Genomic DNA, 22,313 nt, shown 5'->3' with positions numbered 1-22,313 from the left:
AAATTAAATAAACAAAATGCAGACATGCACACACCTCATGAATACAACAACCCTCACCCATCCACATACCCTCTTTCCACCAACGGAATTGTGTACAGGCCACTTCTTTTTTTAAAAAAAAAAAAAAAGCTAAATTTTATGTTTTAAAATAGATATTACATGCCCATCGAATAATATTCCAAGGTTATACAGTGAAACTAAACTATATAAATTTTATTCAGATTTAACCACTTTTCTGCGCCTATTCTTTTTCTTTTCCAGTTTCCGATCCAGAAATGCCACATTTCATTTATATGTATGTTCTTTTGTTTGGTTGGTTTTTCCTGAGACAGGGTCTTGCTCGGTCACCCAGGCTGGAGTGCAGTGGGGCAATCATAACTCACTGCGGTCTTGAATTCCTGGACAGGCCACTTCTACAGACAAACTTCAGGGCTTTCTCAGAGGAAAGTGTAATACTGGCGTATTTCTTAACTATTTAATATGTAAAACTATATTACTATTTTTCATAGCTTCTGTTTCTTAAAATATGCCAGTGATGAAGTGTTCGAGTGTGGTGCCTCCAACCATAAGTCCTATGGTTATTACAGCATAATTCTTGCATAATACATAATTTTTAGGCCCATGTGTCGTGTCATAGCAAAACTGACTGGTATATACACTGAGAACACAGATACAACTACCTGGAGTGAGCATTCTCTTCTGGCCCTTCACTTGGAGTCGTGCTCATTGCTTTGGAATTCTGGCAGCTGATGGCTGAATAGTGATTGAGGCGAGAGGACAAGGCTAGCTGGGAGACAAAGACAGTACTTTCTGAATCATTGTTTTATAATGGGAGTGGACACACCAAATGATTTTAGGGAATATTTGGAATATTTTCACTGGAATCCCACAGTGCAAAAGTTATTTCTTATTCAATTATCTTTTCATCTCTCTAGACTGACGTGGAAAAAGTATCAGATCAGTACTACAGTATACCTTTAACCTCTGTCATCTTTTTCTAATAGAGAGAAGGAGCCTCTAATCAAAGACATCAGCAGTCTAATATCTATAGGAAATGATAGCTGTATTTCATTTATGATACAGCTATCATATATGATAGCGATAATCAGTTTCCTCCTTAAATAAAAGCATTTAAATTGGAGTCAATTTAAAGGAAAAGTTAAGTAGTAGTATAGGAACCATGTCGATGGGGTGAAATGTAGATAACTGAAGTGGGAACACTCATGGACCGGGAGGTGTGGAACGGAGCTGTATGCCTTTCAGGAACCTCCCCACCTATCTATATCCATATCCTTTTATGAAACATCCTCCACTGCCATGTGGTTTTAGAATTGCCTTTGCTCATTCTAATTAGACCTCTCAGCAGATATTGGGGAGAAGGGAATCCGCATAGAGGGCTTCACCCTAGGTCTCATGCCTCCCCAACCTCCCCACTCCATGCTTTGCAGGGATGGTACCCTCTGTTCTGTGTACCGAGACCGCTTGGGAACAAGTAGATACACACCCAGGAGAGCCACGTCCTCTGTCACCAGGGAACAGCTGCTCAGCCTCAGCACTTGAAGAGACATGGAAAGCTTTAGTGTTTCCAGAAGCAGCTTCAAGTTGCCACCAACACACTTGTTCCAAGAAAGGTTGAATACTTCTAGAGCAGAGAGATGAACGGAGGCTTCAGCTAAAAGTGATAATAATAAGAACAGCAGTAATTTAGGTTTTCTTAGAGATCGTAAGCTTTGGATTAGAAGAAACTGGTCTAGGCCAACATATTAGTATCACTGCAGTTGAGACAGTTGTAAAGACCATTTTCTGCTGCCTTAAATTCATGGCATCAATGTATGTTGTCTGTTTTTATTTAAAGAAATATTGGAAACTTTAGCAAACAAAAACTTGATAAATTGGAATTCACTGTCCAACTGGGGTTTCTTTCCTTCACTGCACATGTTGGAAGGAGAGAAACGCAAAGTGCTTGGACAGCTAGTAGAGATTTCCAGAATGTGTCCTGGTTGGTACATGTTCCACTGCACAGTCACTGCTGAGATTCAGATGGGCCACCCCTCCCTAAGGGTCTGAAATACCAAAATGTATTTGTGTTTCTTCACAGCAATTATTGCAGGCAAGGAAGGCAACTAATGTATTTTGGAAAGATTTTTAAAGAAAAGTAAAAGATTTTCTGCTTAATTCTCAGTTGCCCCCCAAAGTTAAAATTAACTGGAATATCTTATTCCCAAATTAATTGTACTTTAAATTATTCTGTCTTCTTTCTAGAGAATAATGTGTTCAAGGGAAAATATATATTCTTTTATAATAGCTAGTAAGAATTATCCCTTACTCATAGTACAGAGATCTACATTAAGGAGAAATGGAACCTTTTCTTTTAAAAGTGATGTAGGGAAATATATATTTATTTAATTTACTTAATTCAAATTGAATGGTAGATTTATGTCAGATGATATAATTTAGTGTAATACCTAGTTGATCATGATTCATTGATTGTGCAGCTAGAATTAGAAAGACCTGTGCCTTCTAATGGCCATTAATTCCTTAAAAAAAAATTTTCCCAGCCTTGGCAACATGGTAAAACTCCGTCTCTACCAAAAGTGCAAAAATTAGCCAGGTGTGGTGGCATGTTCCTATAGACCCAGCTACTGGAGAGGCTGAGATGGCATGTCCACTTGAGCCCAGGAGGTCAAGGCTACAGTGAGCCATGATAGTGCCACTGGCACTGCAGCCTGGGCAGCAGAGCAAGACCCTCCCAAAGTACCAGGATTACAGGTGTAACCCACTGCATCTGGCCCAAGTTCAGAGTTCTTTACTAGGGGTCAGTCATCTAGGTACAGAGCCTCTGCCCAGCATATTCCAAAATTCCATGCTCACAAAAGAACAGCTCCCATTCAACAGAAACCATGTTGTTCGTGCAAAGAGATTAGGCACAGTAAACTACCCTTGTCAACTAGGAAATGGTATGAACACCCTCAAATTCCAAGTTTGGGGATATCAGCCAAGGGCCAGCCTTTCTGGTTGACTGCAGGCCTTTCCAGGGATAGCAGTGTCAACCCTGCTATGTTAACTCTTTTTTGCACCCATACACATGACTGCAGTTGTAGGATTTGGGTGCTTCCTGGATAATGCTGAAAATGGAGTCCTTCTCTCTCACCCTCTCACAAGTCTTTTTTATCAGTTGGCACTTCCTTAAAAATGAATTGTACTGTCAACCAGACAAGGGCTATTATTAATGAAATAAATGCATTCAATTAATACAAATGAGTAGCTATTTATTATTATATATTAATGAAAATGAATGCATACTATTTACCCCAGATTTCAAGAACTCTATATTTAGGGTATTTTTTTTTTTTTTTTTTTTTTTTTTTTTTTTAAAGACAGGGTTTCACCATGTTGGCCAGGCTGGTCTCAAACTCCTGACCTCAGGGGATCCACCCAGCTTGGCCCCCCAAAGTGTTGGGATTACAGGCGTGAGCCACCATGCGTGGCCTTATTTAGGGCATTCTTGCCCTTTTTTTTCAGCCTGAGTATTTTGTTCGGCCCATTTTTTTTTGTTCAGTTCCTGTAGACTTTGTCCTCACCATGCCCTGCTCCCAGGGCTCCCTCAGCATCGTGCATCTCATTATCCACATGTGTGGATGGGGAAAAGTCCCAGGATATGTAGCCTTCAGCCCTGCTGTTTTAGGATCCATGGACCCACCTGTAGACAGTCTATATGTATGCTTGAAGGGGTGCCTGTGAGCTTCCTAAAACTGATGACAGTTATTCTCTGGGGAAGAGTATGGTACATTTTCTGGTTCTAAAACATCTGGAATGAGACTGCCTGAAATCAAATCCTGGCTCTGGCTCTTATGACCTTGGGTTAGCTCATGTACTTAACATCTCTGTGTTTCAGTTTCCTTGTCTGCAAAATATAAAGTGGAACAATGGTGCATGCCTTATACAGTTGTAAGAAATAAATTGGGTAATGCATGTAAAGCTGTTGGCACACAGGATATGCTCAATAAATGTCAGTTGTTACATTCTACCCATTTGGTGACAAGTGCAGTGTCACCAAGTAAAGGGAGACATTTTGAAACAAAGAGTTGGTAGCACTTTCCCAAATCCATCACCCAGGGAACCAGCAGTTTGTACACACAGTGCCAGGGTCCTCAACGCCACCCCCCTTTACTTGCTGACACTGCAGTTGTCACCAAATGGGCAGAACTTTCAGATTCAGTAGGTCTCTGATGTAGGTTGGGACATATCTGTGACCTTAGGCATACCCAGATTCCAGAGAGTGCACATAAATCCTGTGCGGAGTGACTGCTTGGCAGTCAGCTAGCCTCATACTCTAGTAAATGCCTCACTTTCCCATCAGATCCCCAGCAATCCCAACTCATACTGACACCTCTGCAAAATTACAAGTTACCATGGATCTGGACGACCCAGGTTGGTTTTACACATTTTAAATTTTAAATGTTAAATCTGCACATACCATGGGCAGGCGTGGTGGCTCACACCTACAACCCTAGCACTGTGGGAGGCCCAGGAGGGTGGATCACTTAAAGTCAGGAATTTGAGACCCGACTGGACAACATGGTGAAACCCCATCTCTACTAAAAATACAAAAATTAGCCAGGCATGGTGACATGCACCTGTAATCCCAGCTACTGGGGAGGCTGAGGCAGGAGAATCATTTAAACCTGGGAAGCAGAGGTTGCAGTGACCCAAGATCACACCACTGCACTCCAACTTGAGTGACAGTGTCTCAAAACACAACGACAAAAACACTGCCTGTACCAGAATCATTTTTGTGGACTTTCAAAAGGTCATTTTTAAGAAGGTATGTCCTGAAAAGAAGACAGATTAGTACTTCACAATTTTGGCTGAGCCTCGGAATGAAACGCAGAGAAAAAGAGGTCTCCTTCTCACATTATTGTGTGGTTCCTGCAGGGATCTGGTAAATCTCTTACCAAGAGCTGTAAAAGTCTCACTCTCCAAAGCACAGTTGTTGATGACTAATGACTTCAATGCTGGTAAAAATCGGAGCCTGCTGAGTAAGTTTTCAGAAGAACTGCCCATCTTTTTATTGGCTGACAAATCCAATTCTTGAAGATTTGAGAGTAGAGGAATGACCTGGGCTGTTAAAAATATCGACAGTGACATGTTTTAGGCACCATCTCACAGAGAGTCTTCTAGGTGTTTTGTTCCCACAGTCTGTCTAATCTGTCAGTCAATACGGCTCTCCCGAAGCCCTCCCTCCCTTACACATCCCAATCCAGCCATCTTCCCAGCATGCTGTGTGGGCTTTCCAACTTCCAAGCTCCTTTCCAGGCTAGAAGAGCAAAGGCTGTGGAGATGAGAACTAGATCTTGGATCTGCTGCTAAAGAAGTGTGTGATTTTGGAAAGTTCATGAACCTCTCTGAACCTCAGCCTTCTCTAATTCACATGGTCATTGGGAAGGTAAAATGACTTGGTGAAGATCAAGTGCCTGGCGCATACTAACTGCTCAATTAATGTTTGAAATTATAATTCTTTTCTCAGAATGTAAGTACCAGTAAGGCAGTGAAAACAAGCAATCGGCACAGACACCTGTCGGTAACAGCACTCTAGTAAATGGTCCTGAGGGGCTCGGTAGGAGTTACCCCTTGTTCGCAGTCTTTTGGCTACTTTTCCTGCCTTTGTCCCAGCTCTTACCAAGGCAGAAAATGCAGTATGCTGGATCTCTACAAGGCTGGCTTACCTCCTCAAAGCTTTGCAGGCCCACCCACACCAAAGTAACCCCTTGGTCACTATCACAGCACCCACCATTATCTGATATTTGCTTGTTGATAGATTTGTTTTCTATCTTCCCTCACTCGCTACAGGCAAGCTCTGTGTGTATAGGAACTACCTCACTCCAAGAATGGGGAACTATTGGAACATCAGAGGTACAAATGTCGGTGGGAGGAGGAAGAGAGGTTAGGGGAGAGAAAGGGGAAAGGCAGGGAAGGCAGGTGGGCACTTGTCAAGTCAACAGGTGTAACTGTTTCTCCCTCTTCTAACCCCCTCAGCACTCTGTATTTCACCATGGAGTTTGGATATGTATTGGTTTATTCCTACCCCTGCTATACCGAAGCTCCTTGACGGCTGGGATTTTCCACAGCCCCTGGCACAGTGCCCCACACCATTAGAGGATTCATCATGTAGCTATTGCTTAAAGGATCTGTACTTCCATTTCTTTGGAGCAATTTACAATGATCGGATAAAAGAATGTTCAATTATTTAACATCATAAAGTATAAAGCAGGATGTATTTTCTTTTCCATCTTTTCAAAATTAAGCAGAAGGAGAACGATGCAATTCATTACAGTTATTGAATAATTCTTAGTTTCCCAGGGTCTTTCACCCGTATCGGTGGCTGTGAACCTAAGACCTAGGTAAGGGAAGCTTAGTCCTCTGTTATACCAGTGGGAACAACTGAGGTCCTCCAGCACTGAATAACAAAATGAGATGTGGTATTCATGTTATTTAATTGTACCAAAGGAATCTGGTGGACCGATAACTCATGAATGTCTTCCTAGGTGTGAAGCTCAGGCTATGATAAGTAAAGGGGATGGTAAGAACCCATAATGCTCCATGCAGAGCTCAAAAAGGGATTATTTTGTCACTTTAAAATCTTCATGAAAGCCTTGAACTCTTCTCATTTTCCCAAATTGAGAGATAAGAGTCTGAGAGATAATTTAGCAGGTTTAAAAAGATAGACGTTAGACCTAGAAACCTATTTTGCTGTCTTCCTCCCCAAATTGTATTATAAACAACCAAAAACGTATTTTGATTCTCACTGTGACCTCATTCATTCATTCACACATTCAACATGCATTTACTTGGTGCCACCACATGTGGGTGCCTGTGCTTCAGCAGTGGGGAGATGCTAAACGAGACACCTCTAGCCTGAAATTGCCCATGACCTGGAGAGAGAGCATGGGCCCAAGGCCAGAGCAGGCCTGGCATGTCTGAGAATCGGCAAGGGCAGTGACCGGGGTGGAGTCAGTGAATGAAGTCAGAGTGAGAGAGGACAGGGAGACTCTCGTAATAATCTAAACATGAGACAACCACGGCCTGAACCAGGGTAGTAGAGGTCTAGATGATGAGCCATGGTCTGATTCTGGATGTATACTGAAGGCTTACTGTGGCCACAGATGGGATAAAACCCTTAATCTCAAGGCTATGCTTGCTCTGTTTGTTATGGGAAATTGCGTTTCTTTATTACATGTTGTAATTACAGAACTGTGTTTGCAGTAGGAAAATAAGGGTAGCTGCCTAAAGCTATAACGTGTAGCCATCATGCACGAGCCCGCTGACTCTTTTTCTGTAACTTTGCTTGTATCTGAGTGGCTTGACATCACTTGTTTTTCAGAGAGCCTCAATATGCTTTGTGTTGGCATTTGGTTACAGATATGTAACCTGTTAATAATCAACTTTGTGACACTAAGAGATTTCTTTCTTTTTTTATTTTTTGAGACAGAGTCTCACTCTGTCACCCAGGCTGGAGTGCAGTGGCGCAATTTTGGCTCACTGCAACTTCCACCTCCTGGGTTCAAACGATTCTCCTGCCTCAGCCTCCCGAGTAGCTGGGATTACAGGCACGGGCCACCACACCCAGCTAATATTTGAATTTTTAGTAGAGATGGGGTTTCACTATGTTGTTCAGGCTGGTCTCAAACTCTAGACCTCGTGATCCACCCACCTCGGACTCCCAAAGTGCTGGGATTACTGGCGTGAACCACCACGCCCGGCTGAAATTTATTTCTAAACAGCAACATAAATTCAAAATTTTCCCTAAGTGCCAAATCTATCATTTGCAGACATGGATATGAGGGGGAATTGAGATTCACTAACATTCACTGAGCATTTAATACATGCCAAATACTATGTTGGGGCATTTAGAGAACTTTTATGAAGTGATCTTTCAAATCACTATATAAAAAGTAAATTTAAGTGTACATATTAAAATTTCCAAGTTTCCAAACATAGGCCAAGATTCCAAAAGTCTATCTTTGCTGTGCAGTATATACTTACTCAGTGACATCACGTCATCTGCTGTTAGTGAGCACTGGTGAAGATCTAGGACTTCCAGATGCTTTAGCATGACCACCTGAGCCAGCGAGTCTTCAAAACCTCCACCTAGATCCTTATTGCAGGAAAGATCTAATTTCCTCAGCTCACCCAAGTACCTAAAAGCAGCATCTATAAAGAAAGTCAGAATCCCATTCTGATAGCTGAACACAGGCATACCTACAGTCCCAGCTGCTTGGGAGGTCAAGGCGGGAGGATTTCTTGAGCCCAGAAATTTGAGACCAGCCTGGGCAGCAAAGTGAGATCCCATCTCTCTTTTTTTTCTTTTTCTTTTTTTTTTTTTTTTTTGAGACAAATCTTGCACTGTTACCTGGGCTGGAGTGCAGTGGCACAATCTTGGCTCACTGTAACCTCCACCTCCTGGGTTCAAGCAATTCTTCTGCCTCAGCCTCCTAAGTAGCTGGGATTACAAGTGCCCACCACCACACCTGGCTAATTTTTCATATTTTTAGTAGAGACAGGGGTTTCACTATGTTGGCCAGACTGGTCTCGAACTCCTGACCTTGTGATCTGCCCGCCTCGGCCTCCCAATGTGCTGGTATTACAAGTATGAGCCACTGCGCCCAGCCTCCCATCTCTTAAAAAAAGAAAAACCCCTGCCGGGCACAGTGGCTCACACCTGTAATCTCACTACTTTGGGAAGTGGAGATGGGCAAATCATGAGGTCAAGAGATGGAGACCATCTGGCCAACATGGTGAAAGCCTGTCTCTACTAAAAATATAAAAATTAGCCTGGCGGGTGGCACACACCTGTGATCCCAGCTACTCTGGAGGCTGAGGCTGGAGAATCACTTGAACCGGGAGGCGGAGATTGCAGTGAGCCGAGATCTCGCCATAGCACTCCAGCCTGATGACAAAGCGAGACTCTGTCTCAATAGAAAAAAGAAAAAGAAAGAAAAAATAAAAAAAGGAAAGAAAAGAAAAACCCCATTCTGACATATTGCAAGGTGGTAAGAAGGTATGGAGCAGGAGAGGGGCAGTGGTGCAGTAAGGGAGGCTGAGGGAGCACACTGTGTTCACAAAAGACCAAAGGACGAATAAGCGTAGACTTCCTACCCTCTAACCTTCTGTGGACCTGACCATGATTTCACACCCACACTCCCTAAGATCTGCATAGATTGCCAAGAATTTTGACATGAATCCTGCAACTACACTTGAGCATCCTTTATTATTACACTTGAGCATTGGAGTTTACATAGATTTTCAGACTTAATCAAGCTGCCAGTGAATATTACAGGCTCTGTAAGTTGAAGGGAAAAACAGTGTCATTTCCTATTCTCTGTTAATATGGATACTGTCTACAGGGGAGTAAGTTTTAACTGCAGACACCATCAGAGCCATTCTTCTCAGTACCAATTCCTTCCTACGACTGAGCATATAATGCTGACACTTTCAAAAGAGAAAACCTAGTCGTTCTAGCAGCAAAGAATTTTTCCCAGTGTTTATCTCAACCTAAAATAGACTGTCCTTTTCAGAGTCAGTCATATTAAAAGCTTATTTTTATAATCATGAAAGCATATGTTCTCTGTAAAATATTTAGAAAATAAATAAAATATAATGGAGATTTTTTTTTTTTTTTTTGAGATGGAGTCTCTTCTGTCATCCATATTGGCTCACTGCAACCTCTGCCTCCTGAGAGCAAGCAATTTCTCAGCCTCCCAAGTAGCTGGGATTACAGGCTCACGTGCCAGCATGCCCAGCTAATTTTTATATTTTTAGTAGATACAGGGTTTCACCATGTTGGCCAGGCTGGTCTCAAACTCCTGATCTCAGATGATTCCCCTGCCTCCGCCTCCCAAAGTGCTGGGATACAGGCATGAACCACAACACCCAGCCTAAAGGGGATTTCAGTTACCCATAACCTTATTCCCTAACACAATCACTGTTTATATTTTGCTATATTTCCTAGTAACTTTTCAATATGTATATTTACATGTATATCATATATATTTGTACATGTAATCTTAAATTCAGCCGTTGTTAACTCACCCAATATTTTGACACTCGTTTGTGACAATCCACATGAATGTAACTTCAGTACTTTCAGATTTGAGGTACTTTTTAATCCCTGAGCAATACTGTTTAGACTGCCACCAATGTCTCTATTCACGGAAAGATCAAGTACTTCAAGGCTTTGCAGCATCGGCAGCACTTGACCTAAAAGGCAAGAAATCCAAATAAGAAGGACATGTAGGGAGGGGAGTGGAGTTTCAGGTCTCCTGGGGATATAATGAGCCTCTCTTTAAATTCAGGGTAAGACAAAACACAGCAAACTTAGATTTCCAACCTATCCAATGGGCATCTTTGCTTTTTTTTCTGGGATAGACTCCAAATTCGGCTTACCCAGAAATGCGCCATCTTCTGACGTGAGGGCACAATCCACAAGCTCCAGGATTTGTATCTTGCTCCCTTTTTGGAACTTCTGAAGGATCAGAGGCAAATTCCCTCCCACTTTACTGTTCCAAGACAAATTTAGCTCCTCAAGTTCAGGAATCATCTCAAGTGCTTCTCCTGTTAGCAAAAGGGCCGGAAAATTCTCTTGGTCACTAGTCAGAAAAGCAGGAAATTCATTTCAGAATCAGCACAACCGTTCTTTTTTTCTTTTTTTTTTTTTTTTTTTTTGAGACGGAGTTTCGCTCTTTTTACCCAGGCTGGAGTGCAGTGGTGCGAGCTCGGCTCACCACAACCTCCGCCTCCTGGGTTCAAGCAATTTTGCTGCCTCAGACTCCCGAGTAGCTGGGACTACAGGCACGCGCCACCATGCCCAGCTAATTTTTGTATTTTTAGTAGAGATGGGGTTTCACCATATTGACCAGGAATGGTCTCCATCTCTTGCTCTCATAATCCACCCACCTCGGCCTCCCAAAGTGCTGGGATTATAGGCGTGAGCCACCGTGCCCGGCCACAACCGTTCTTAATGGAGTGTGGAAACTGAGCCAGGTAGTGCCTTGTTTGGCACCGAGGAACAGAGAGAAGGAAAGAACCCAGTTCCTTCATAGCAGGGCGCACTTCTCTACATTTACGGGCATAGTCATTCTAGTCCCTTCAAAATTCTAAAGCCATGCCTATAAGCCAAAAAATTGTTGTAGAAAAATCCATCTACTGCTAGGGTGGTTTTAGGAAGCTGCTTTTGTGGCGGTTCATCTGCTTTCCCTTAGCCACCCCTTCTGGGATCAGCATTCCTAAGAAGTTTGACCAAAGTTAGAAGCGAGGCAGGCCGGGCGCGTTGGCTCACGCCTGTAATCCCAGCACTTTGAGGGGCCGAGGCAGGCGGATCATGAGGTCAGCAGATCGAGACTATCCTGGCCATGGTGAAACCCTGTCTCTACTAAAATACCAAAAATTAGCCAGGCGTGGTGGCGCGTGCCTGTAGTCCCAGCTACTCAGGTGGCTGAGGCAGGTGAATCACTTGAATCTGGGAGATGGAGGTTGCAGTGAGCCGAGATCATGTCACTGCACTCCAGCCTGCTAAAAGAGCAAGACTCCCTCTCAAATAAAATTTAAAAAAAAAAAAAGGTGAGGCAAAGCAGGTAACCGGCCACCACAGAGGTAAAGGTCTCTCAACAATATCACATGCAAATATTTCTATATAATTAGAAGAAGAATATCACATGCAGCTGGGTGCAGTGGCTCACGGCTATAATCCTAGCACTTTGGGAGGTCAAGGCGGGTGGATCACAAGGTCAGGAGTTCAAGACCGGGCTAACCAACATGGTGAAACCCTATCTCTACTAAAAATACAAAAATTAGCCAGGTGTGGTGGCACGCACCTGTTATCCCAGCTACTCAGGAGGCTGAGGCAGGAGAATCACTTGAACCTGGGAGGTGCACCACTGCACTCCAGCCTGGGCAACAGAGCAAGACTTTGTCTCAAAATATATATATCTATCATATGCAACTGAACTGAACACTACAGAGAGAAACATAATAGAGCATCAGGCACTAGCAACTTATAACAGCCACGCTGCCTTAGTGGGTAGAGGAGGGCACAGTGAAAGAGGGATGAAAACTAACATTTCTGAAACCATTTCACACAGGAAAGCTCCCAGGGCTACAGAGTGGAGGCTGGGAGAGAACAGGAGACATGACCAGACAGATCCACCTTTAGGAATGATTTTTCACTGCCTTGGGGGTAGAACATATACATGGAAAATGTACTTTCTCAATGTGCAAACAAGCATTCTGGTAAGTTCCCTGTATCTAGAAGCCTCTTTTACTACCTGCCCCGGGTTTGAACTTCTCCCATTGGTGTTTTTGTTTTTTGTGTTTTGAGATGGAGTCTAGCTCTGTCCCCAGGCTGGAGTGCAGTGGCATGGTCTCTGCTCACCGCAACGTCTGCCTCCTGGGTTCAAGGGATTCTCCTGCCTCAGCCTCCCAAGTAGCTGGGACTACAGGCACACACCACCACGCCCAGCTAATTTTTGTATTTTTGGTAGAGATGGGGTTTTACCATGTTGGCCTGGATGATCTCGATCTCTTGACCTCATGATCTGCTGTCCTCAGCCTCCCAAAGTGCTGGGATTACAGCCACGAGCCACCATGCCCAGCCACTTCTACCACTGTTCATTCATTCCATGGATTAAGTTTTAGGAGTCTAGCAAGCCCATGCTAAAATGCATATTCTTGAGGAGTTATGGTATCTTAAGCCAGCAATAAACAGGTATCATATTGTGTGCTATTGCCAGTCTACTGGGGTGATTTTCTATAGCCCTGAGGTATCCCCCAGGATCTTGGAGAAGGAGCTCATGATTGATTAGTTATATCTGCAGTGGTCATGGTACTGAAGTGCCATGCATTTGCCACCTTGTACTAAACAATTATAATGGGTGTAACAGTTTTGAAATGCCTTCTGATTTATGTTCTCTTATCAAGAAACCATTTATTTTCCCTATACCCATCTGCATTAAGGCTGAGTGAAGAAGACAGAGTATGGATGATAAGTAAGACCCTCCTGATGAGAGAGGATGCAGAAATCCTTCCAGAGAAGAAATGACTCTGGGAGAGGGAAAACGGCACAAATATCAGAACAATAGTGCAGACTCTTTCCTGGACCAGGTAAGTCTGGAACAGGCCCCAGGGCAGAAATTCCATTTTCTTATTTTCTAAGGATGGAGGATCAGGAAAAAGATCAGGTTAATTATAGAAAATAAAAAAGTTGTCTTTTCACACCTGGGTAATGGTATGTTAAAATTGTGAGTCTGCTACACAATAATCAGTTACTTACTGTGGGGCTAAATTGATCATGTAAACCTACAGAAAGGTGGAGAAAGAAGGACTATCAGTTATTGAGCACCTATTATGCGCCAGGCATGTAGTACGTACTTTACAGAAATTGTTTAATCCTCGCAACAATATTTTGAGAGGGAGGTTGTCCCTATTTCAGATATAAGAAAACTGAGGCTCAGAAAAGTTAATTTCATGTTCACGTTCACAAAACTAGTTAAAAGTGGCACTAGGGGCTGGGTGTGGTGGCTCACGCCTGCACTTTGGGAGGCCAAGTTGGCCAGATCACTTGAAGTCAGGAGTTTGAAACCAGTCTGGCCAACATGGCAAAACCCTGTCTTTACTAAAATACAAGGATTAGCCGGGTATGCTGGTAGACACCTGTAATCCCAGCTACTTGGGAGGCTGAGGCAGAATTGCTTGAACCGGGGAGGTGGAGGTTGCAGTGAGCCGAGATCGCACCACTGCACTCCAGCCTGGGCGACAAGAATAAAATGCCGTCTCAAAAAAAAGGGTGGCGACCACTAGGATTCGAAGTAGGATCTGGCCAACCTGAGATGGATAATGTGTCTCTTCAGCTACAGGAAGCGTGGGCCAGGGGACGTCAGCTGCCCCATTTCCAGGGAAGGACTGACAAGCGGAGATAATTGGCATAAAATGTGGTGTTGTTACAGAAATCTTTAAAGAGATGTAAAGGATTAAAATAAGTCGTGAAAATAAGGAACTTCGGCTCTAAAGAAGAATAAAAAATATCAAAGACATCTAATAAACCAGCAAGCATGTCAGAACATCAGTTGGATAAACAGAATGACTTTGTACAAATGTAATCCTATGTTGCGTATATAAACTAACTTAATGGAGCTTCCAGTTCTAGTTAAACTATTAACTTAAAAATCTTGTTTTGTTTAATTTTTCAAATGGGGGTGGGAAAATCGAAGGAGAAGTATTATTTTGGAATTGTAAAGAACTTAATTTGTGTCTACTGTAACTCCTTTATTTTACACATGTAGGAACTGAGACCCAGTGTGAGCACGTTTTACAATAACCTCCATGAGGCCCGGTGCGGTGGCTCACACCTGTAATCCCAGCACTTTGCGAGGCCAAGGCGGGCAGATCAGCTGAGGTCAGGAGTTCAAGACCAGCCTGGCCAACATGGTGAAACTCTGTCTCTACTAAAAATACAAAAATTAGCTGGGTATAGTGGCACACGCCTGTAATCCCAGCTACTTGGGAGGCTGAGGCAGAAGACTTGCTTGAACTCAGGAGGCGGAGGTTGTAGTGAGCCAAGACTGTGCCACTGCACTCCAGCCTGGGCAACAGAGTGAGACTCGGGATCAAAAATATAACGGTAAAAATAAATAAATAAATAAAATCCGTGAAAGCAGGGACCTGGTCAGCCTTGTTCTTTTCGCTACAGAGCTCAGTACAGACTTAGACACAGGTTTACATAGCTTTTTAGCAGTTACGCACGTGCATTGTGTCATGTATAGTGCCCTTGACCAGAATCACCAATGGAGTAGGCAACAGAGATTGTTTACCCTTGAGGATTCAGCTTGCAAAGGTGCATTGAATGAATCCATCGCTGTTGTTGTTTTTTTTTTTTTTTTTGAGACAACAGAGTCTCACTCTGTCACCTGGGCTGGAGTACAGTGGCCTGATCCCAGCTCACTGCAACCTCCACATTTCAGCTTCAAGCGATTCTCCTGCCTCAGCCTCCTGAGTAGCGGGGACTACAGACGCCCAACACCATAACCCAGCTAATTTTTTGTATTTTCGTAGAAACAGGGTTTCGCATGTTGCCCAGGCTGGTCTCAAACTCCTGAGCTCAGGCAATCTGCCTGCCTCGGCCTCCCAAAGTGCTAGGATTACAGGCATGAGCCACTGTGCCCAGCAGAATTAATCTTTTAAGAAACTCATTTATCGTCCAGGCGCGGTGGCTCACGCCTGTAATCCCTGCACTTTGGGAGGCCAAGGTGGGCAGATCATGAGGTCAGGAGTTCGAGATCAGCCTGGCCAACATGATGAAACCCCGTCTCTACTAAAAATACAAAAATGAGCTGGGCGCAGTAATCCCAGCTATTCAGGAGGCTGAGGCAGGGAATCGCTTGACCGGGGTGGAGGAGGTTGCAGTGAGCTCAGACAGCACCACTGCATTCCAGCCTGGGCAACAGAGCCAGACCCTGTCTCAAAAAATAAATAAAATAAAAAAGAAATGCATTCATCATACCCAGTGCTCGAACGTCATCAGTGTTAAGTCTGCAGCTACCCAGCCTCAGGATTCTTAATTTGCTGACCAGATGCATTTGCTGAGTGATGGAATGGAGATTTCCACCTACAAAATCATTCCAGGAGATATCCAGTTCTTCCAAGTCCGGGAGAAAAGGCAGCAAGGCAACTAGAAGTGAACAGAAGAAAATACAGATATGGGTATGTGACTTGTGATCTGTAGTAAATAAAATGCAATGCCTACGTGCACAGGACATAGTTTTGTACTGTAAGGGAATGGACGGGGGTGAGCATGCTGACTTTTGGCAAAGCAGGGAGCCTGTACAACTGGAGAAATTGTAATGTTACATTTTCTATTTCTTGAGATGTTTTCTATTTCTACCAAACAACTGCAGTCTGAAAATGCAGGGTGTGTCACTAAGATTTCATACCGTCTCTCTTCCTAAACTCAGCTCAAGTCTTCACAACTTAAGGAAGGATCAATTAACTTGTTGTTGTTTTTTTTAAATGCTACTCCTGCAATTCTCTGGGACCACTCAGCAGACTGGGGGTTACCAGGTGGTTGCCGAGCCTGTTTTATCTGCTCATCTCAGCGGGAAGACCCCGTCTTCCCGTGTGCAAGGTCTATGGCAAACAAACCCATTTCTTCCATGTCTGCCGTTGTTAATCCGCAGCTATTCAGATCCAGACACTTGTCGACAGCCTTTTTGCCCAGCTTCTGCAGGAACTGCTCATTTTCCTCCATACTGGATCTCAGTTCCATTCCTGAATTGAGAGGCTTAGCTGTGTGATAAGCATAAAAAAGAATTTGCCGTTGATGGATGTATGAAAGACGCCTAGTGAGCACAATCAGACAAGTGAAAAAACCGCACAACTCTGAACTGGCGTGTTAGAAAAACCTCAATGCAGAGGCAGAGCCATCTACTGGGGACAAAGCTTGACTAGCCGCTGTTCCTGCCACCAGGTGCCCAGACACTGCTTCAAGGAGCAAGGAACTCAGTGGCTTTTCTATCATGACCTGACCTGTGCTTCTCAGCATGAAGACAGACAGAGCTGCATTCCTGGGTGAGAAGCAAACCTCCCAGCCCAGCTTTTGAGATCCTTGCTTACTTGAAGGGCACACATAGCCTTTGGTGGATGCAACTGCTAGGGAGGAAGCAGAGATACTTGCCTCCTAAAACTAAGCAGGTAAAGAGGGTAAAACACCAAAATCACCATCAATGAGCTTCAAATGGCTCCACAGAGTGGAATTCTTGCCGGTCAGTTCCTAGACCACTCAATTGGCAAACACAAATCCAGAGAAAGTAGGCCTTGGAGAGCTTTTGCTCTTTCTCAACTCCTACCAGAAAGTGCATTTGGAAAGCCTTGTTTGTCCTTCTTGTCACTGTGGCCCCCTCACCAGCTTCCTCTGTATAACACTATAATAACATGATAGCACTATAATAATAAAAGCTATCATTGTATTAAGCACCTACTATGTACTCATTCTTCACCTACTTGCAGATGCCATCATGTTTTTCTTTCTTTTCTTTCTTTTTTTTTTTTTTTTTGTTTGAGATGGATTCTCGTTCTGTCACCCAGGTTGGAGTGCAGTGGCACAGTCTCGGCTCACTGCAACCTCTGCCTCCCAGGTTCCCGTTATTCTCCTGTCTCAGCCTCCCAAGGAGCTGGAACTACAGGCACCCGCCACCACACATGGCTAATTTTTGTGTTTTTAGTAGAGACGGGGTTTCCATGTTGGCCAGGCTGGTCTCGAACTCCTACCTCAGGTGATCCATCTTCCTTGGACTCCCAAAGTGCTGGGATTACAGGCATGAACCACCATGCCTGGCCAGGTGCCAGCATTTAAGACATACTTGAAATACATCATACTTTTGTAAGGAAAAATGAATATACATGCACTCGCAGTGATTTGAAAGCAGTTGTGTAAGTGATATATACAACTTTAAACATATAGCTATGTATATTGAAATCCAATAAAAAACCGTAAGTTCTGGAATATGCAGTAATATTTTATTAACCCTGACAAAAGGTATAAGACCACATAGCTAAGAAGAAATACATTGGTACCAGTGAAAATTTAAAGATAGTAGGATTGCAGTAGTAATACATTTAGACCAAATGATTAGCAGGATAATAAAAACTACACCTCTAATCCACAGCAGTCTTTTGGCTTCCTGTTTGTTCTAAGAAAACCATAGATAAGATACTCATCTTTGTTGGAATGATTGGTGTTATTACCACATTTCACCAGTAGGAGGCAGCAGTATCCACCATTTAACCTTTCTTTTTTTTTTTTTTTTTTTTTAAGACGAAGTTTCACTCTTGTTACCCAGGCTGGAGTGCAATGGTGCAATCTCGGCTCACCGCAACCTCTGCCTCCTGGGTTCAGGCAATTCTCCTGCCTCAGCTTCCCACGTAGCTGGGATTACAGACACGCGCCACCATGCCCAGCTAATTTTTTGTATTTTTAGTAGAGACGGGGTTTCACCTTGTTGACCAGGATGGTCTCGATCTCTTGACCTCGTGATCCACCCGCCTCGGCCCCCAAAGTGCTGGGATTACAGGCTTGAGCCACCGCGCCCGGCTAACCTTTCCACTCTCCCATTTTTACGGCACATTGGACACAAGGTATTTAATTTTGGGTAGAGTTGCCAGATGTAGGATGCTCAGTTAAATTTAAGTTTCATTGTTGTTGTTGTTGTTTTTGAGATGAAGTCTCAGGCTCACTCAGTCGTCCAGGCTAGAGTGTAATGGTGAGTTCTCGGCTCACTGCAACTTCTGCCTCTTAGGTTCAAGCGATTCCCCTGCCTCCGCCTCCCAAGTAACTCAGATTACAGGCGCCCGCCACCAGGTCTGGCTTATTTATTTATTTTATTTTATTTTATTTTAAGTAGAGATGGGATTCACCACGTTGGCTGGGCTGGTCTTGAACTCCTGAACTCAGGTGATCTGCCCGCCTCGGCCTCCCAAAGTGCTGGGATTATAGGCATGAGCCATGGTGCTCAGCCTTAAATTTCAAATCAACAAGGGATCATTTTATAGTATGTCTCAACTACTGCATGTATTTTCTCTGGCAACCCTAATTTTGGGTCGAGCAGAGCAGAATTGTGGATGGGAGACAAGGAGGGATACTGCCGTTTAGGTGCCAGCAAAGTACAAGACATTTTGTCTAAGGGAGTCACAAACAATTTCATAGATTTGGACACTTTGAGAAATGATTAATTAGGAAGAAGCAGAGCCTGAATTTGAACCTGGAAGAGTTTGTTCCAAAGCCCATGGTGTGTGTGTTTTATTTTTGTATCTAAAAAGATTTCTCTGCACTGCATCTTATTGGTGTCTCTCTTTGCTTTTACGCTTTTTACCTCAACCTACGATCACGTTCAAATTCCAGCCCCGCCAAACCCACTCTTCTGTTTTCTCCAGACACTGCTCTGTCAAGCATTTCCCTTACTGTTAAATGTTTGGAAAGAGTGGTTTGCACTTGCAGGCCCAGCTCCTTCCCTCTACTGTCTGGTTGCTACACTCCTCTGTCCAAATAGTTTCTCAAAGGTCACCAACAATAACCTACAAACTGATAGACTCGGAAATCTCTTCTCAGTCCACATCCCACTGGGCGCTCTGTCATATTTGACGGAACTGACAAGTACGCAGCACAGTCAGAAGACCTGGTTCAAACCACCCGTCTATCTGAGGAACAAGTCACTTAACCTCTCTGAGCCTTGGTTTACTCACCTATGAAATGCCTGGTTCATTTCTCAAGAGCATCATGATTTAAACTTACTGAAACCTCCCAGGGACATGGGAATCTACAGGGCCTTTTACCTGAGAGGTACTTGGTAAATATTTGTTGAATGAGCAAATAATTGAATGAATAAATATTGGTTTTATAGTTCCTCAATTACCAAAATAAGTCATCATGATAAATCTTTATCAAAACATCTAAATATAAATGTGAGTACTAACTTATGAGACCCCTGGACATTTCACAGACCACATATTTCAATATTTTTTAATCTATGAAACCCCACCAGACGTGGTGGCTCATGCCTGTAATCTCAGCACGTTGGGAGGCTGAGGCAGCCAGGTCACCTGAGGTCAGGAGTTCGAAACCAGACTGGCCAACATGGCAAAACCCCATCTCAAACCCTGTCTCCATTAAAAATACAAAAATTACCTGGGCATGCTGGTGTGCACCTGTAATCCCAGCTACTCAGGAGGATGAAGCAGGAAAATCGCTTGAACTTGAGAGGTAGAGGTTGCAGTGAGCTGACATTGTGCCACTGCACTCCAGCCTGGTGACAGAGCAAGACTCCATTTAAAAAAAAAAATTTATGAAACCAAATTAGCCAAGCATAGTGGTGGACACCTGCAATCCCAGTTACTAGGGAGGCTGAGGCATGAGGATCTCTTGAACCAGGAGGCAGAGGTTGCAGTGAGCTAAGATTGCACCACTGCACTCCAGCCTGGCAATAGAGTGACTCTGTCTCAAAAAAAAAAAAAAAAATCTATAAAACCTTCTCTTCACAGGATACCTTATGTCACAGCTCAGTATGTAGAGCTGGTGAGTCGGCTGCTGCAGCTAGCCTGGAGTGGGGTGGGAGGCACGGGGCGTGGGGGTGCAATAGTAACCACACAGGAGCAGCTCTGTGGAGATTCGGGTCTTTTTCTAGCTGGGTTAGCTCGGAACAAAGCTCTTGGCTCTTAGTGCCTTCTCACCAAGTTCCTTTCCAACTGGAACCTGTCAAGGTTTGTCAACCAAAACACCTGATACTCATTAAACATTATTACACATTGGTAATGGGTGGTACTGTACTAGGAACCAAGATAACAAGTTCCTGTTTTCAAAGAGCTGCCTGTCTAGTGAGAGAGACAGCAAGGAAGCCACAGTTGCCATGTAGATGAGAAGTGGAGGCGTGCAGTGTATGGTTGCACACTTCAGTGACAATAAGTCAGTCATAGAGAATATACAGAGAATATAGACATTCTCTTCAAGGCAAGAGACTCAGGGAAGGATTTTAAGCAGGTGAGAGACACCATTGTATCTGTGGTTTAGAAAGAGCACTATGGGCCGGGCACGGTGGCTCACACCTGTAATCCCAGCACTTTGGGAGGCCGAGGCGGGTGGATCATGATGTCAAGAGATCGAGACCATCCTGGCCAACATGGTGAAACCCCGTCTCTACTAAAAATACAAAAATTAGCTAGGCGTGGTGGCACACACCGGTAGTCCCAGCTACTTGGGATACTGAGGCAGGAGAATCACTTGAACCCGGGAGGTGGAGGTTGCATTGAGTCGAGATCACACCACTGCACTCCAGCCTGGTGACAGAGCAGGACTTTGTCTTAAAAAAAAAAAGACAGACAAAAAGTTAGCTGGGCACGGTGGCGCGTGCCTGTAATCCCAGCTACTCAGGAGGCTGAGGCAGGAGAATTGCCTGAACCCAGGGGGCGGAGGTTGCGGTGAGCCGAGATTGCGCCATTGCACTCCAACCTGGGTAACAAGAGCGAAACTCCGTCTCAAAAAAAAAAAAAAAAAAAAAGACAGAAAGAAATAGAAGGAGCACTATGGCAGTGTGGAGGACAGACTGGCAAGAGAGCAAGACTAGAAGCAGAGAAACCAGTTGGAATGCTATTGCTGTGGTCCAGACAAGAGACAATGAGAGCTAGACAGCAGCAATGGAGAGGAAGAACCAGGTGGGACAGCTATGTGGGGACAGAATGAATATGCATTTAGGAGCCACTGAATTTTGGAAGAAATCGAAATGAAGAACCAGGCAGCTTGGGCGGCCAGCGTTGCACTGCAGGGAGGGCCGAGGCTTGTTAGTTTAATGACGATTACATTCATTCGTTAACCTTTTTCCCGATGCTCTAAATCACGCTCTAGAACAAAAATGAACACTTTTCTGATAGAGATGGTCTTCTTTTAAAGACTTTGATTTCCTATTTATAAAAACATACTTAAAATACATTTAATTTACTTACCACTAAAACTATATTATTTTTGGCATTTAATGGCAAACAATCTGATGGGAGGGAGGTCAGGTATAAATGAAATAAAATTGGCCAGGCGCAGTAGCTCACGTGTGTAATCCCAGCACTTTGGGAGGCCAAGGCAGGCAGATCACATGAGCTCAGGAGTTCAAGATCAGCCTGGCCCACAAGGTGAAACCCCGCCTCTACTAAAAATACAAAAAATTACCCAGGCGTGGTGGCACACGCCTGTAGTTACACCTTCTTGGGAGGCTGAGGCAGGGGAATTGCTTGAACCTGGGAGGCAGAAGTTGCAGTGAACTGGGATTGCACCACTGAACTCCAGCCAGGCGACAGAGCAAAACTCTGTGTCTCAGAAAAAAAAAAAAAAAAAGAAAGAAAATCAGCCATGGATTGACTTTTTTTAAGGGTCTTGCTCTGTCACCCAGCATGGAGTCCAGTGGTGCAATCATGGCTCATGACAGCTTCAACCTCCAAGATTCAAGCGATTCTCCTACCTCAGCCTCCAGAATAGCTGGGACCACAGGCATACACCATCGTGTCCAGCTAATTATTTAAACTATTTTCTAGAGATGGGGTCTAGCTGTGCTTTCCAGGCTGGTCTTGAACTCCTGGTCTTAAGTGATCCTCCTGCCTCAGCCTCCCAAAGTATTGGGATTACAGGCGTGAGCCACTATGCCTGACTGATAATCACTAAAGGTAGGCGACCATGGGCATTCTTTGTTCTATTTTTGCATATGCTTAAAATGTTTTAAAAATGCTTTTAACCT

The 22,313-nt window shown here is 43.8% G+C and overlaps 2 protein-coding genes across 3 annotated transcripts in view; one reads left to right on the top strand and one right to left on the bottom strand.

The window, feature by feature from the left end:
* LRRIQ4 (leucine rich repeats and IQ motif containing 4) overlaps positions 1-22,313 on the top strand; it is a 62,329-nt gene that overhangs the window by 28,219 nt on the left and 11,797 nt on the right. Inside the window, exons 6-7 of the transcript XR_013528435.1 lie at positions 12,138-12,285; positions 13,009-13,155. The gene's annotated coding sequence lies outside the window, so the exon portion shown is untranslated. The remainder of the gene's footprint in view (positions 1-12,137; positions 12,286-13,008; positions 13,156-22,313) is intronic.
* The window catches only part of LRRC31 (leucine rich repeat containing 31), a 29,563-nt gene that overhangs the window by 3,065 nt on the left and 4,185 nt on the right, over positions 1-22,313 (bottom strand). For both annotated transcript variants that reach the window (XM_054247155.2, XM_035278564.3), the window contains 7 exons: positions 16,189-16,332; positions 15,551-15,718; positions 10,444-10,611; positions 10,090-10,257; positions 8,044-8,211; positions 4,956-5,123; positions 1,505-1,672 (listed from right to left, as the gene is read on the bottom strand). In XM_054247155.2, coding sequence (XP_054103130.2) covers positions 1,505-1,672; positions 4,956-5,123; positions 8,044-8,211; positions 10,090-10,257; positions 10,444-10,611; positions 15,551-15,718; positions 16,189-16,332 — 1,152 coding nt within the window. The remainder of the gene's footprint in view (positions 1-1,504; positions 1,673-4,955; positions 5,124-8,043; positions 8,212-10,089; positions 10,258-10,443; positions 10,612-15,550; positions 15,719-16,188; positions 16,333-22,313) is intronic.

Source organism: Callithrix jacchus, chromosome 17 (assembly GCF_049354715.1).
Source record: "Callithrix jacchus isolate 240 chromosome 17, calJac240_pri, whole genome shotgun sequence".
NCBI lineage: Eukaryota > Metazoa > Chordata > Mammalia > Primates > Cebidae > Callithrix > Callithrix jacchus.
The sequence above is the reverse complement of the archived record's forward strand: the minus strand, read 5'-3'. Positions and strand labels throughout refer to the sequence as shown.